The sequence below is a fragment of the Stomoxys calcitrans genome, chromosome 4, assembly GCF_963082655.1.
Source record: "Stomoxys calcitrans chromosome 4, idStoCalc2.1, whole genome shotgun sequence".
NCBI lineage: Eukaryota > Metazoa > Arthropoda > Insecta > Diptera > Muscidae > Stomoxys > Stomoxys calcitrans.
The window spans coordinates 6,458,586-6,474,713 of NC_081555.1; the positions used below are offsets into that span (position 1 = coordinate 6,458,586).

At 38.1% G+C, this 16,128-nt stretch overlaps 1 protein-coding gene across 1 annotated transcript in view; it reads left to right on the forward strand.

Moving 5' to 3' along the window:
- The window catches only part of LOC106082497 (unconventional myosin-XV), a 70,093-nt gene extending 55,156 nt beyond the window's left edge, over positions 1-14,937 (forward strand). Inside the window, exons 5-8 of the mRNA XM_059368360.1 lie at positions 8,496-9,229; positions 12,735-12,969; positions 13,046-14,182; positions 14,537-14,937. Coding sequence (XP_059224343.1) covers positions 8,496-9,229; positions 12,735-12,969; positions 13,046-14,182; positions 14,537-14,707 — 2,277 coding nt within the window. The 3' untranslated portion in view covers positions 14,708-14,937. The remainder of the gene's footprint in view (positions 1-8,495; positions 9,230-12,734; positions 12,970-13,045; positions 14,183-14,536) is intronic.
- Positions 14,938-16,128: the final 1,191 nt, after the last annotated feature.

Consider the following 16,128-nt stretch of genomic DNA (forward strand, 5'->3'; position numbering starts at 1 on the left):
GGAGAACAAAGAGCTTTTAAACGGATAACGTTTGTTTCTTAAGTCTTTCAATAATTAGATAATGGACTGCTACTGGATGAAGTTTGTTTCTTAAGTCTTTCGTTTTTAAATTTATTTCCCCTGTATATAACAAGTAAAAGTTGCATTTTTTTGTATTTTTTTGAGAATTTTAAGCATAACTTCACTTTAAAGCTCTTGTCATATGAGCGTGAATTGTTTGCGTTGAAAAAATAATGTTGTTAAAAATTAGACGAACAAATTTGCCCTTCATGATTTATGTACTTTTTGAGGCAAAAGTATCACAATCAATTAGTATCGAAATAGAGATACTGTTAGATGCAAGTTGTAGCTCAATGATAAAGAAACTGTTCGTTATTTTCAAATCGGAAGGGTGTGCCGCGGAGTGACACAAAGACGTTTTACACGCTTTTATAGCTCACAAATGTTGTCAGCATCAGACCAATGATTGAAATTCGAGTGGTACCTTTGCATGGGAAATATAACCAAAGTCGAGCTCTCTAGTGATTCATTTTTATACCCCCCACTGAAGCATAGTCATTCATTTTGTCATTCCGTTTGCAACACATCGAAGAGCTTACCACAACTCACTGTCCCAAATTTTGGAAAAATCGGATAACAAATGCGCATTTTATGGGCGCAAGATCTTAAATCGAGAGATCGGTTTATATGGCAGCTATATCCAAATCTGAACCGATCTGGACCGAATTGAAGAAAGATGTCGAGTGGCCTAACACAACTCACTGTCCCAAAAATGGTCTTTTTGGGTCTACGACTCTAAATAAGCAGATCGGTCTATATGACAGCTATATCCAAATCTGGACCGATCTGGGCCAAATTGAAGAAGGATGTCGTAGGGCTTCACACAACTCACTGTCCCGAATTTTAGGAAAATCGGATAATAAATGTGGCTTTTATGGGCCTAAGACCCTAAATCGGCGGATCAGTCTATATGGGAGCTATATCAAGATATAGTCCGATATAACCCATCTTCAAAGAAGAACAAAAAAAGAATCTGTGCAAAATTACGCTCAATATCTCTATTTTAAAGACTGAAGCGTGATTTCAACAGACAGACGGATCGTCTTAGATTTTAACGCTGATCAAGAATATATTTTTCAATGTGTTGCAAACGGAATGACAAAATGAATATACCCCCATCCTTCGGTGGTGGTTATCAAAAGTAGTCCGTGGACATTGGCCTTAAACTTTAATAAGACTGCACTGATTGATATGTGAGACGTATCTACTATATGGAATGTTTGTGGAAAATATGACAAAAAGCGACAGTCAAAACCTCAAATTTACAAAAAGGGTATAAAGCATTGACTAGAACTGCAAAAACCGATCATTCAATGTTTTTTTTTTGTTTGACACTAGGTGGTATCTTTTGGAGTTTATGGGGTCTTAAAAAAGCACTGTATAAAACACTATGTTGGCTTCCCTGAACCGCTCAGCATAAGCAAAATAGGTATCAAATGAAAGGTATTAACGGGTACATAGCGAAATTGGAAAATTTTATTATTTAAAATTTAAAGCTTCTTGCTCGACTTTGTATTCTATGCCGATATATACATGCCTGTTCGTCCGTCTGTTAAAATCACGTTAGTACTCGAAAGTATGATGCTTTTCGCTTGAAATTTTGCACAAATACTTATTGTTGATAATTTCGCTGGAGATTGGAGATAGACCATGTTGAATCAAATTCAGATTTTTGTTTTCGAGTAAGTGGATCTTCTGATTTGACTTCTAAGCCCCTAGAAACCATCCTATTTTCGAAATTTCGTTTATAAAACACTCTTGTGCCACAGCTAATGTGTTTCGGATCAGGCCACATATAGATAAACCGAGTCAATCACTTTTTCCATTTTTTATTGTTATTTTCTCATCTTTTTCCCTAGCTGATTTTCCCCAAATTGTTGCCTTGAACTTTATTCAACAATTCGAATTTATTAAAAGTTCATAACAGTTCATTGATGAAAGTTTTTTTTTGTTGGCACGATTGCCTCATTTTGGCACAAATGTCGGGCATACGTTCCAAATCTGTTGCTGATGTTGCTTTGCCATGTTGCTTTGCGGGTCATAGAATATTCACGTAGCATTCAATCGCAATTAAACTTTATGCGTGAAAGTCTATACAAGATGTGCCATCAGTGAATCAGATTTTTTTCAACGTAATTTGGTAGCAAACATACCACACATACACCAGAGAAGAGTTAATTTCAAACAAAACAAAGCGAAAAAAAAAAAATAAAATTGTTAAACAACCAACATTTTTGAAAACAATAATGAACGCACTCACCAGCTGACAGCTAGCCAGAGTAGTAGCCATAGTCCAAAACATGATCCATGCGTTCATTTATTTTGTGTTAATTTTTTTTTTATATGAAATACATAAATACTAAGCATTTGTGTATCACATCATATGAGAGTTGTATGGTGTAATGACCGCCATTGCAATGCTTTGGCCACTAAGTGAGCATAGCATTGATAATTATAGCCACAGTGATAATTATGATGATGATGATGATCGTCATACTCATCTGCCAACTTAATACTTATCCCTGACCATTCAACATGACCAGACGCTACGTTTTGTTTCTGTGTGTTTTATTGTGAACTCTTATAACTCCTATCTGGCCATTTGATTTTTAGACTTTCTTTATTTTTAGTTTATTGTTTTAATTTTGATTTAAGTTTTGTAGTGTAGTTTTCTTCTTTAAAAAATTGTTTAAAATGATTTATTTAATTGTTTTTTTTTTTTTTTTGGTTTTGGATTTTGGTAATATAATTCCATATGATAGATTAGCTCATTATTTGAGAGCACATAGCCATTTCAAGCAATTGCATGCATTTTTCTGGGTATTTCCCCAAAAGAAAAGCTAACCTCCTATGGTTTCAAAATACATTTATTTTGAAAGTCTAACATTTATTGAGATTTTAAATGAAAACAACTTTAATAGTCTATTTGATTGAAAATACATGTTTTTTTACGATGTGGAAACTTATCTTGAGTATATCAAAAGATACTTATCTTTGGTGTAAATGTAATTGGAAGGCAATTTAGAGATTATTTAATAGGAGGAAGGCAAGAAAACCAAAAGATTTAAAATTTTATTTTTGCAACATAATAAAAACAAAAATTCAAACATTTAAAAGTTTTAAATTATTTGAGTATAAAAGTACATTTGTGGCTTATTCCCCTGTGTTTGCTTATGCCTGCTGTCCTTGTGGATACCAGTCTAGCACATTTCTCGCTACATCATCGTAAGTGCATTTACTCTTGCCGATTTCTACATCGATAGGGAAAGTGTTTGTTCTTATTTGCAATTCTTCATTTGAAACGTTTAGGCCAGAAAATTCAAAGTATTTGTAGTAGGCAGCGATTAAAGAAAGCTTGGACCCTATGAGTAGTCGCTTGTGTCAAACTCCAAGTTGTACAACCATATATTGGGTTGCCCAAAAAGTAATTGCGGATTTTTCATATAGTCGGCGTTGACAAATTTTTTCACAGCTTGTGACTCTGTAATTGCATTCTTTCTTCTGTCAGTTATCAGCTGTTACTTTTAGCTTGCTTTAGAAAAAAGGGTAAAAAAGTATATTTGATTAAAGTTCATTCCAAGTTTTATTAAAAGTGCATTTACTTTCTTTTATCCGCAATTTCTTTTTGGGCAACCCAATAATAAAATAGATTTCACACTACTGTTGAAGATCCTGACGTTTGAATTATGTGAGATGTCACTGCGTCTCCAAACTTTGTTCAGTTTAAAAAAGGCGCTTCTAGCCTTGTTGATACGTACGCGTCTGTCCGCCTCTGATCCTCCGTCCTTTGTTATTATGCTAGGAGAAGTTGTAAACGTATTCAATGATATGGTCGTTTATAGTGAGCGGTGTCAGATATGATCTTCCTATCCTCATCAATTTGGTCTTTGCTATGTTAATGCTCAGGCCTACTTTGGCAGCATTTTCATCCAGTCATTCCAGTTTCGCCATTATGCGCTCGAAGCGATGAGCAAAAAGGCATATATCATCCGCGTAGTCGAAGTCTCCGAGGAAGTCGTTAATACCCCAGCCTAGGATGCCTCAGCATTAATTGCTTCTTATATATCTTATAAAAATAGCGTCGGTGTCTTGATGCAACCCTGCTTCACCTCTTTGTCGATCCCGAAAAGTTGGCTCTCTTTTCCATATTTAACAGCGTGCTCAAAATTGAACTTTGCGAATCTGTTTCAAAAGCATCCTCGAAGTCGATGAATAAAAGGAATGGGTGTGTATTAAGTTCTGCAGACTGTTCAAAGATTATGCGCAGGGAGTTAATGTGGTCGGCACAAGAGCGTGCTGGCCGAAAACCTGCCTGTTCCTTCCTCAATATGCTGTCAAGTGCAGGCGAAATACGCTGCAGAAGAAGTCTTGCCATCACTTTATTTATTGCATTTAGCAATGTAATCCGCCTTCATTTCTTACACTGGGTGAGGTCAAACTTCTTTGGTATTGTAACAATGATCCCCATTTTGTGGGGATAGCGTTTGTATTTCAGGCCTCTCTGATTAATGGACTGATCCCTTGAGCTATGTGTTATGCCCCATACCGCAACAGTTGAGCAGGTATATTATCAGCGCCGCCTCATTGGCCGTTTTTGAGTGAGACCAGAAGGGACTAAATTTCTTCGCAGCTGGGAAGGGGCCGTAAATATATCTCTGCGTGGACTTTGGCTTACAGAGGGATTAAAAAGGTCTGAGCTTATGTCCTCGGTTGCTGATCCTTTGGAGTTGAAGAAACCGCGCCATCGCTCTAATTGTTGTTCGGGTGTTGTTAATTCCGGTTCGTCCTCCTCTTTTATTGTTGCCGCTCATTTGTCTTACTGACTTGTAGACAGCACGCATGCTTCCAATATTAGCTGCATTTTTGGCTTGCCCTGCCAGCATATTAAAATATATTCGCTTATCACTGCGAACTAGGCGCTTGACCAGGGAGGCGGAGGCTCGATATTCGATTTTAGTTGATTTTTCCCATAGCACAGCGTTGCGAGGACGTTTCCGGTGTTTTATTTCCTCTAGAAATTAGCTTACTACATATATAATCATATTGTTTATAAATTTTTCCATTAACTTGTCATAAAGGAATAAGGTTGAAAAGAGGGTGCAGATATTAATCGGCCCAATGCCACTATGTACTCACACCTAAGCCAGTAATCGGTTTGTTTTGCGTTATACAATCTATAAAGTAACCTCTCAAAAGAAAATTTTAAGTTAGGAATTCCGTGTCACTTACAAAATCCTTAATTGTTTTCAATACCACTACCCTAAGCTGGTTCATGGCTGGTATTGTTTTTCCATCTAAGTGTCGGTATCTTTTGGAAGCGAAAACCTGGCAATGACAAAGGAAATGCGCCAACGTCTCATCATCTTCCCCGCAATGCCCTACACATGCTATCACTTGCCGCACCGATTTTACATAAGTGAGATCGTAGTCCTATGTGTCCCGTTATGATACCAATAGCTATACTGAGCTCCTTCTTACTTCCTTTCAGTAATAGCCTCGTCTTCTCACGATCTAGATCCTCCCATAAGATTTTCGCCGTCCTACCGACTGTTTCGCTGTTCCGCAATGTTGCATGCGCCTTCGTCGCCCACTCCCTTAACTCGGACTGCGTCGACCCGACCGAATAACTAAGTTTATTGACGTTTATTCACTCGATGTCTTCGCGTTAGCACCACACCACTTCACGCATTCCGTGATCGCCCGGATCTCCGCCTGTAGGATCGTATTATGGTCAGGTAGTCTAAAACAGATCTCAGTCCCTGGGTTCTCAATGAAGACTCCCAGGCCCTCTAGTTTTGATCCATCCATGTGACATGATCTTTCAGATGGCAATACTAGGGTTTCGTCAATCCAAGACCGTGCCGATGGCAGCAGTGCCTCTCACTCGACTTCAAGATTAATCCCAGGTATCCGATCGGAAATCTCCCAACGGCCCAATAACTCAAAAATTTCGCCAGCATTAGTGTGGAGATAACCACCGATGAAAAAATGCTTCTGGTCTCGTTGGAACTTGATCTCAGGCGTTTGGTGTCATAGGCGGACTTGCTTAACTCTATACTACGGTTATAATCGAGATTACCTCTTCTACTATAAATTGAAATAAAACCAAAATTAGGTAATTATTTTTTTTAACAACTAACAGTTATACCTCCAGCCTCATCTTTGGTTTCTTATAAAGTAGATGAGAACAGTAGAGACATCAGCTCCTTGAATTCATTCGCTAAAAAATTTTATGAGGTTCTAGCAGTGATTTAAACTGAAATAATTCCAATATAACGGATTTAATTTTTATTAAATTTTTTTCTTCATGGCCAGAACAGTTATACTTTCAGACGCAACCCTGGTTTTTTATTTTGTAGAAGAGACAGTTTTCTTTTGTTTCATGTTGTTTATGTTTGGTTGTATTATTGCTGTAAGACGGTATCGTTTTTCATTCTGTCAGGCATTGCAAGATTCCTACTGACCCCTTCTACTATATATTGAAATTAATGAAAATATAAGGGATTGTGGTTGTACTAAATTAATTTGTGCTCTATTTTTAAGCAACAGTTATTTTATCTCAACTCGTTTTTATAGTAGATGAGGACAGTAGAAATATCAACTCGTTAAATTCGTTCAATTTGAAAATCTCTCAAAACTCCAATTGGGTTTCCTCTCGTTTACTCGTATTATTGTAACATGGTCTAATATTTCATTTCATTAGCCGCCGCTAGATTCCTATTGAAAATAAAATTGAAAAAATATGAAATTAAAAGTTTTTGCAGTATTTTTTTTTTAAATAACTATTATTATTTCAGCGGCAGCTTTCCTCTTTTTGCAAAATAGATGATATCATCTTATCATCTTAACAATTCTAATAGTATTCCATCCAATTACTGCATACTGATATTATTGTCGTATTGCTTACTGGTCACTTCTTGAAATAAACCCAAAATTAAGGAAGTTGATAGCAGTAAAAATTAAATTTTTTTTTAACAACAGTTTTACCTACATCGACAAACTTTTGATTTTTCAAGACGAGAACAGTAGGAATATCTACTTAATTTTTAATTTGTTAATATCTTAAAATGCTTTATTTTATCTCATTTAGTAATTTTTTATTTTTTTTTATTCCCATAAAAATAAACACTAAGAAAAGCCAAAAAGATTTTTTTTTTATTTTTCGGACACGTATAACTGTTACACCTGCAGTCACCTATTGCGAGATTCCTACTGGTCGCCTCCACTTTTATTTAAATTTAAATTCAATAAGGAATTTGGTTGTGGTAAATGACTTTTTGTTAGTTTTTTCAACAACCTTTAAACCCATAGCCACAATTTCCGTCTTTTATAAGGTAGATGAGGACAGTAAGAAGATCAAATCGTTGATTTACTTCAATTTTCAAATTTCTCATTTTGTGGCATTTTGACATTGATGATGATTTTTGTTTTAGTTTTTCAATTAACAATTATACCTCCAACCACAAATCGTATCTTATATAGAGTAGACAAGAATCTCAACTGATTCAAAAATTGTTTAATTGTTTTCCAATTTCTAATTTACTTCCTGTTAGTCACTTCCTAATACTAATACTTACGGATATTTGTTCCAAACACATTGTGTAAATAATATACCGTCTTTCTATTTCACAATTTGCTCCTACTGTGAATTTTACATAACGTGGTCTTAACAATGTCAACATTAATCAGCTTAACAGAATGTTATCGGCACAGTAAAATGTCGACAACGGATTTACTTGGGGAAAAACAAAAGGCTAAACATAAAAAAATTGGCAAGCCAACATTCATGCTCAATGTTGAGACATTGAAAACCTGAACAGGTGTCAATACGAATACACAAATTTAAATAGGAAAGAAAATGGAGGAAAAACTGAACGAAAAAAATAAGTGAACCCAAAAAGGGGAAAGCCATATTTTGATGTAATTACCATTGCTCGCTGCACTCTTGGTGCTTGGAAAAATGTTAAGGTAATTAACTTAACGGTCAGAAATACCTCAAATAATTTACAACGACAATATCGGGCCGCCATCGATATGCATTCAATATTTGATTTAAAGATCCAAAATTAGAGAAAAATTGCAGACAATTCCAATGTAATACTCTGGGGGCATTTCAAGTGAAATATTTTGTACGGCCATTGCCAGCACTTGGATTTGCTGCCAACTGGTTTGGCTTTTTATTATGCCAAACTGAAGCCGATTGAGTGTTATGTTGGGTAACGCCTTCCAGGCACTTTCACATTGAATTTAAATTTAATTTGAACAATTAATAAGTGTTTGGTGTTACATTTTTCTGTTTTGCATAAAATGTTCATGATTTTGAAAGATTCCAAAAAACAAAAACAAAAAAAAAAATGATAATAATCCATTTATCCATGTTGTTGTTCAACATTAACTAAGACTATATTTAAACATTGTTTTTTGGTCAATTGCAGACACAATCGAAAGCTTCCACCTTGTCGTCGGGTGTGCGTGCCGCTGCCCAAACCCTGAATGTGCCCATTGAGCGCTTAGAGTCCAGACAGTCAAATCACCGCGAAGTCATACATGCCAGTTCCAATAATGGCCACAATATGACCAGCTCCAGTACACATCATCAACAAATGCGCAATGCTTCTTCACCAATGATGGCCGGATCTTATGATGATACCCATCATCATATGCAACACTCTCAACAGCAACAACAACAGCAGCAGCAACAAATGCATCATCATAGCAGTAGTCGAGTAGAACAAAGTTCCAGGGCTGAAGTGCATTCACGCTCCGAAATGCATTCATCCCGCTCCATGCATCACAGCAGCAACATGCATGACAACATTGATCACCACCATGCGCCAGTAACAACAGGTCAGGCTCCTCATCACTATAATGGCCACAATGAGGATGACGATAGAATCATTGAACGTGAGCACTATGGAGGGGAACATCATCAGCAGTATACCAAGCAGCAAAGTTATTTGCATTCTGGACGCAAGCTATCCAATCAACAATATCATGGAGCTGGCATGCCTCCTCGGGAGCAGGCGCCGCATGTACCAAATCACCTAAATCAACAGATTCTGGATGCCAACTATATGGCAGAGGATCAGCATAATGGAGGTGGTTCCACTTCACCTTCGGTTACCCGTTATTCACTGTTACAGTTTGCCATGCAACACTTTAGAAATGAGTAAGTATGACAAAGGGTTTGTGAAAGAAATTCTTTAGGCAATTTGACAAACACGATCCATGGTGGACGTTCGAATTGCATGCATTGTTATACACACCATAGGATGAGGGTATACTGTTCTAGTCATTCCGTTTGTAACTCCTTGAAATATTGATCTGCGATCCTATAAAGTATACATATTCTTGATCGTCTGGACATTCTGAGTCGATATAGCCATTCGCTCGTACGTCTGTGAAAATCACGGTTGAAAGAATAAAGATGTCTGCTTGAAATTTTGCACATATACATCTTATTGATGTAGATCATTGGGGCTTGCAAATGGGCAATATTGGTTCAGATTTGTATATAACCCCTATATAAATGGATCCATCAATATGACTTCTGGACCACTAGAGGCCGCATCTTATTGATTTAAGTCATTGGGGCTTGCGAATGGACCATATTGGTTCAGATTTGTATATATCACCCATATAAATGGATCCATCAATACGTCTTCTAGACCCCTAGAGGGTGCAATTCTTATCCGATTTGGCTGAAATGCAAAATGACATATACTATGGCCTCCAAAATCTATGCCAAGAATGGGCAGAATCGGTCCCTAGTCTGATATAGCTCCTATATAAAAGGGGTCTCCCAAACTTCTTGAAACTTCAGAAGGCGCAATTTCAATATCCGATATCCTATATGGTTGAAACCTTGCACAATGATTTCTCTTATGACATCCAACAGTTATCCCATGGTGGTTCGAATTGGTTCATAACCTGAAATAGCGCCCATATGAAACTATTTTCCCGATTTGACTTCTTGACCACCTACGTGAAAGCAATTCTTATTGCCTATCTGCCTATAATGATAAATCGTGAAAAAAAAACTTGGCAAATTCTATCCATGGTGGGGGTATAAGTTAATGGCACACCGCACAGACACCCAATTGTATCATTGCTCCCATTTTATATTTGGTCTGCCCATGCTCTGCGATTCAAAGTGTGAGAGCAGTGCAAATACCGTGTGGAGAGTTTTACCCTCACATTGGTTTATTCGAATTGAAGAGTGACTGTTGGCCGTTGATCGGAACCAGCAGGTTTGGCTGTTGGGGACCAAAGTGGATGTCATTATGCAAAATTTCAGCCAAATCAGATAAGAATTGCGCCCCATAGTGGTTTAAGAAATAAAATCGGGAGATCTGTTTACATAGGAGCTATATCAGTTTATGGACTGATTCGGACCATATTTAACACGTATGTTTACGGCCGTAGAAGAAGTCGTTGTGAAACAATTCCAAATCGGATAAGAATTACGCACTTTACAGACTCAAGAAGTATAATTGGAAAATCGGTGTATAAGTGAGCTATATCACGTTATGAACTGATTTAGACCATATCTAGCAACATTTGTCCGAAATCAAAACAAACCACTTCATGCAATATTCCAGCCAAATCGGGTAATAATTACGCCCTCTACAGGTTCAAGAAGTATAGTCGGGAGATCGGTTTTCATGGGAGCTATATCACGCTATGTGACATACTAGGTACAGTTACCGGAAATCAAAGCAAACCATTTTATGCAAAATTTCAGCAAAATCGGGTAATAACTGCGCGTTCCAGCAGCTTAAGAATTCAAGATCCGAGATCGGTTTATATGGGAGCTATATCAGTTTATGGACTAATCGAATTGATTTCAGCCAAATCTGATAAGAATTGCACATTCTACATGCTCAAGATGTATAATCAGAAGATCGGTTTATATCGGAGTTGTATAAGGTATGAACCGAGTTGAATCATAATGAAAGCAAAACAAACCACAATTGCATATTTTGCCCATGAACACAACACTAAGGAACAGAGGCAAACTTCTCACATATCAATGAGTGCAGTCCGATTCAAGTTTAAGCTCAATGATAAGCAAAACAAACCACTTCATGCAATATTTCAGCCAAATACGGTAATAATTGCACCCTTTAGCGGCTCAAGAAGTCAAGATCCGAGATCAGTTTATATGGGGGCTATATCACGTTATGTACCGATTTGAATCATACTTGGCACAGTTGTTGGAAAACAAAACACTTCATGCAATATTTCAGCCAAATCGGATTCTAGCGGTTCAAGAATTCGAGAATTCAAGATCGGAAATCGGTTTATATGAGAGCTACATCTGATAATGAACCGATTTCGAATCATATTTAGCAAAGTTGTCTGAAATCAAAACAAACCATTTTCAGCCAAATCGGCTAATAATTGCGTCCTCTAGCGGCTGAAGAGATCAAGATCCGAGATCGGTTTGTATGGTAGCTTTATCAGGTAATGAACCAATTTGGACCAAACTAAGCACAGTTGGAAGTTAAAACAAAACTCTTCATGCAAAATGTCAGCCAAATCGGATAATACTTGCGCCCTCTAGAGGATCAAGAAGTCAAGATCCAAATGGCAGCTATATCAAAACATGGACCGATATAACCCATTTACCCAATCCCAAACGACCTACACTAATATGAAGTATTTGCGCAAAATTTCAAGCGCCTAGCTTTATTACTTCGAATGTTAGCTTGCTTTCTACAGACGGACAGACATGACTAGATCGACTTAAAATGTCCTAACGATGAAGAATATGTATACTTTATGGGGTCTTAGACGAACATTTCGAGGTGTTACAAATGGAATGCCCAAAATTAGTATACCCCCTGTCCTAAGGTGAAGGGTATACAAATAACTGATGGGGATCACTTTGAAGAGAACAAAATAGTTATTGATGGATAAATAGATGCTTTTTAAAAAACTTTAAAATAACGGTTTTTTTCAGACTTCATATAAAGGGTGATTTTTTTGAGGTTAGGATTTTCATGCATTAGTATTTGACAGATCACGTGGGATTTCAGACATGGTGTCAAAGAGAAAGATGCTCAGTGTGCTTTGACATTTCATCATGAATAGACTTACTAACGAGCAACGCTTGCAAATCTTGAATTTTATTACCAAAATCAGTGTTCGGTTCGAAATGTGTTCATTCACCGTAACGTTGCGTCCAACAGCATCTTTGAAAAAATACGGTCCAATGATTCCACCAGCGTACAAACCACACCAAACAGTGCATTTTTCGGGATGCATGGGCAGTTCTTGAATGGCTTCTGGTTGCTCTTCACTCCAAATGCGGCAATTTTGCTTATTTACGTAGCCATTCAACCAGAAATGAGCCTCATCGCTGAACAAAATTTGTCAAAATTTGAACACATTTCGAACCGAACACTGATTTTGGTAATAAAATTCAATGATTTGCAAGCGTTGCTCGTTAGTAAGTCTATTCATGATGAAATGTCAAAGCATACCGAGCATCTTTCTCTTTGACACCATGTCTGAAATCCCACGTGATCTGTCAAATACTAATGCATGAAAATCCTAACCTCAAAAAAATCACCCTTTATGATTCGATCCGGCCAAACTTAGCCCGTTTTTACTTGTTACTTTTTATTTTATCCCCTTCTTTAACATAGTTTTTTCGCTCTTCCTTTTAGCCAAATTTCTGACTCACGTTCCCATGGCCGTGAATCTTCGGAACGTTCTTCCAATCGCTCATATGCTGAACTGGTGAAATGGCAGGGCCTGCCCATACGCATGCCTTTGTTGCGTTTGCCCAATGACTTGGCTCCCCTAGCTTTAGAATGTTTTGAGTGTATATTGTGTTATTGTGGTGACATACCCATGGATCCCGAGCTAACCGAGGTGAAATGTGTTTACACGGTGCTAATGGTAAGTCTTACTAACCCCACCATGGCATAGAAAGTTTTATTTAATACTTGCCAACCATTCCTTCCCTCTCCTACAGCATTGTCACAAATACTTGGCATTACGTGATGAGGTCTACTGCCAGTTAATGAAGCAAACTACCGCCAATCGTTCGCCCTGTCCCGATTCCACTCAGCGTGGCTGGCGTCTACTCAGTATTTTAGCAGCATATTTTGGCTGTTCCGATGCCTTGAGGCCTTATCTATTGGAACATCTAACCTCGGCTGCCTCAGATCGCCGACGTTCGTGTCATGGCACTGCCGCGGTATGCTTAACCAATCTTCGCAAAACGGCACGTTGTGGTGGTCGAAAGAATGTGCCCAGTGTGGAAGAGGTGACCGCAGTGTCGGCAGGTCGTTCAGCTCGTCGACAAATCTACCGTTTGCCTGGAGGAGCAGAAAGGGTGGTCAATACCCGCTGTTCCACAGTGGTGGCGGATGTTATAGCCGAATTGTGCGCTTTATTGGGCATTGAATCGGAAACCGAACAGCAAGAATTCTCCTTGTATTGCATAGTTCAAGGAGATGCCTTTACCATGCCCTTGGCAGCAGATGAATATATTTTGGATGTTACCACAGAGCTACTGAAATCGGGCCAGCCTTTCTATCTGATATTCTGTCGCTCGGTCTGGCATTTCCCCCTGAAGAGGGATCCTGCCCCCACGCCCTTATATGTGGAGGTTCTTTTCAATCAAGTGGCGCCCGATTATTTGGAAGGTCTGCTGCTTGAATTACCTGGCAATGGTGTGCCTCCACCTGATGTCGTACGCGATATGGCGCGCATAGCGGCTTTATTACATAGGGCGGCCGACCTAAGTCATGTACCAGCAATGAAGGAAATCAAATTCCTATTGCCTAAACCAGCTTTAGGTATTAGAGAAATAAGGCCAGCCCAATGGGTGGGTCTAGTCCAATCGGCTTGGCCACAGATTGCCAATCTAAGTCCGGGGCAGGTTAAAGCCCAGTTCTTGAATGTGTTGTCGGCATGGCCTTTATTCGGTAGCAGTTTCTTTGCGGTGAAACGTATATGGGCCGAAGAGGGTCCGCATGTCGATGACGGTCCCATGTGGAGGGATTTGATATTGGCCCTGAATCGTAGGGGAGTATTATTCTTGGATCCCAATACACATGAAACAATGCAACATTGGCCATTTATGGAGGTCATATCGACAAGGAAGGTAGGTTGAAATAAATGTAAATAAAAAAAAAATAGGGTGGTTCGCACTAAAAAAAGACTAATAAGGTCGATCGGGACCGGAACGAGCTTGCTCTCCTACAGGAGCTGGACGAGGAACGCATCTTCACATCAAAATGTGGCTACAACAACAACGACAACTAAGGTTTTCGTGTTTAGTATGGTCTGCGGAAGCGATCACTGTAATGACTTGTATGCTACAGATGTTTCACAAAAGTTGAACGGAGTACTATCTAACCCAGAAAGCGGTGGTGCAACTTTTCCCGGGCCACCCTATATTTTTGTTTTTTTTTTCTAAAAACTTCTTTTCAAATGTTTTTATCTTCCTTTTGTCCAGGTCCGTTCCGAGGATGGTGCATTGTTTTTGGACATGAAGGTGGGCAATCTGATGCAGCAACGTGTCATACGGGTTCAAACCGAACAGGCTCATGAGATATCGCGTTTGGTACGCCAATACATAACCATGGCTCAAATTAGTCAACGTGACAAAAGGGATGTTGTCAATTAATTACTTAATTAATTAATAATCTGTACTTCTTAAATTAATTAAAAAAAAAAAACAAAAATACACCTACACATCTTTAAGAGAATTTTAATTTATAAAAAATATATAACTTTATAAAACATGTTTGCTTTAACTATTTACAATACTTGGCTCTCAGCTGTTATTATTTTGTTTTTTGAAATTTATATAAAAATTATTATTCTTGTCAAAAATGAAAAAAAATATATAAAAACAAAATCAGTGAAAAATATCTTTTAAGGCCATATTTTCTTAAAAATTTAAAGCACATTTTTCTTTAACAAAAAATATAAAAATTTTTGTTTTGTGTTTATTTTTCAAGTGTATAAGTGCAATTAAAAATGAAATAGGAAAATAAATTATTTTGATTTTTTTCTAAATTTTTTTTCTATATACATAAATAATTTCTATAATATATAACTATATAAATATTAAAACAATATTTACCTTTATTTTGTAAGAATTTATAAAAACAAAACTACAATGAAATATATGTTTTATTATATATACAAATATTAAAATTTAAAAATATTGTTTGGTGTTTTATTTTTAATTTATTTTTTTTACAATACTTTAGAGCTTTGGAAAGCTGTTTCGGGATCATAGAACAAACGTGCAGTGAAATAAATAGGTTAGGTTGAATGGGTTGCCCACCAAAGGTAAGTTCAATCGGAGGTCAGTTTTGGGCCATTGTGGTACCCTAGAGAGAGAAAGGGAAAGAAAGAAGATGTGAGACTTTGGACTAGAGGTTATACACGAATAAAAAAAAAGACAGAAGGAGTGGAGAACCCGAGCGGGGGGTGAAGAAACGCTCGTCCCCACGAAAGCACGAATCTACCTACGCCGTAGCTTGTGGTACCCCCCGTCGGGACCATCCTGTTCCCTCACCAAACCTCAGGAGACATACCAGAGGTACGTTCGCAAGTTCACCCAGATCACAGAAAAAACTGCTCCCCAGAGAGGAGAGCCTACGTCTCTGCAGACCGGACAGGAACACAGCAAGTGCTCTATAGTCTCCTCCTCATCGAGGCAATTCCCACAGAAGTCATTGTGCGGTATCCCCATGCGCGCCGCAATGCGGCCTATGACCCCTGTCAAGGTACTCATCGACCTCTTATCGAGAGAAATATATTCAATAAAATATAATTTGATTTAAAGGCGCCAATAACTCATTTTGTCATAGCGAGCACCATAGGCACTCAGTATTTGTGCAAGAGCCGATGCCACCCGGCCTCTCACTGAGACCCTCCGCTCGATACCGCGGTTTGTCTACGATTGCCGTTGCAGCTACTCCATATAAAGCATTCCACTATCCGCTACCTGTAGACGCGCCCGTTAGCTTGCGTCTAAAGGCCTGAACAGAATGAGCGCGTTGAGGAGCGTCGCGTTGAATAATGCAACTCTGT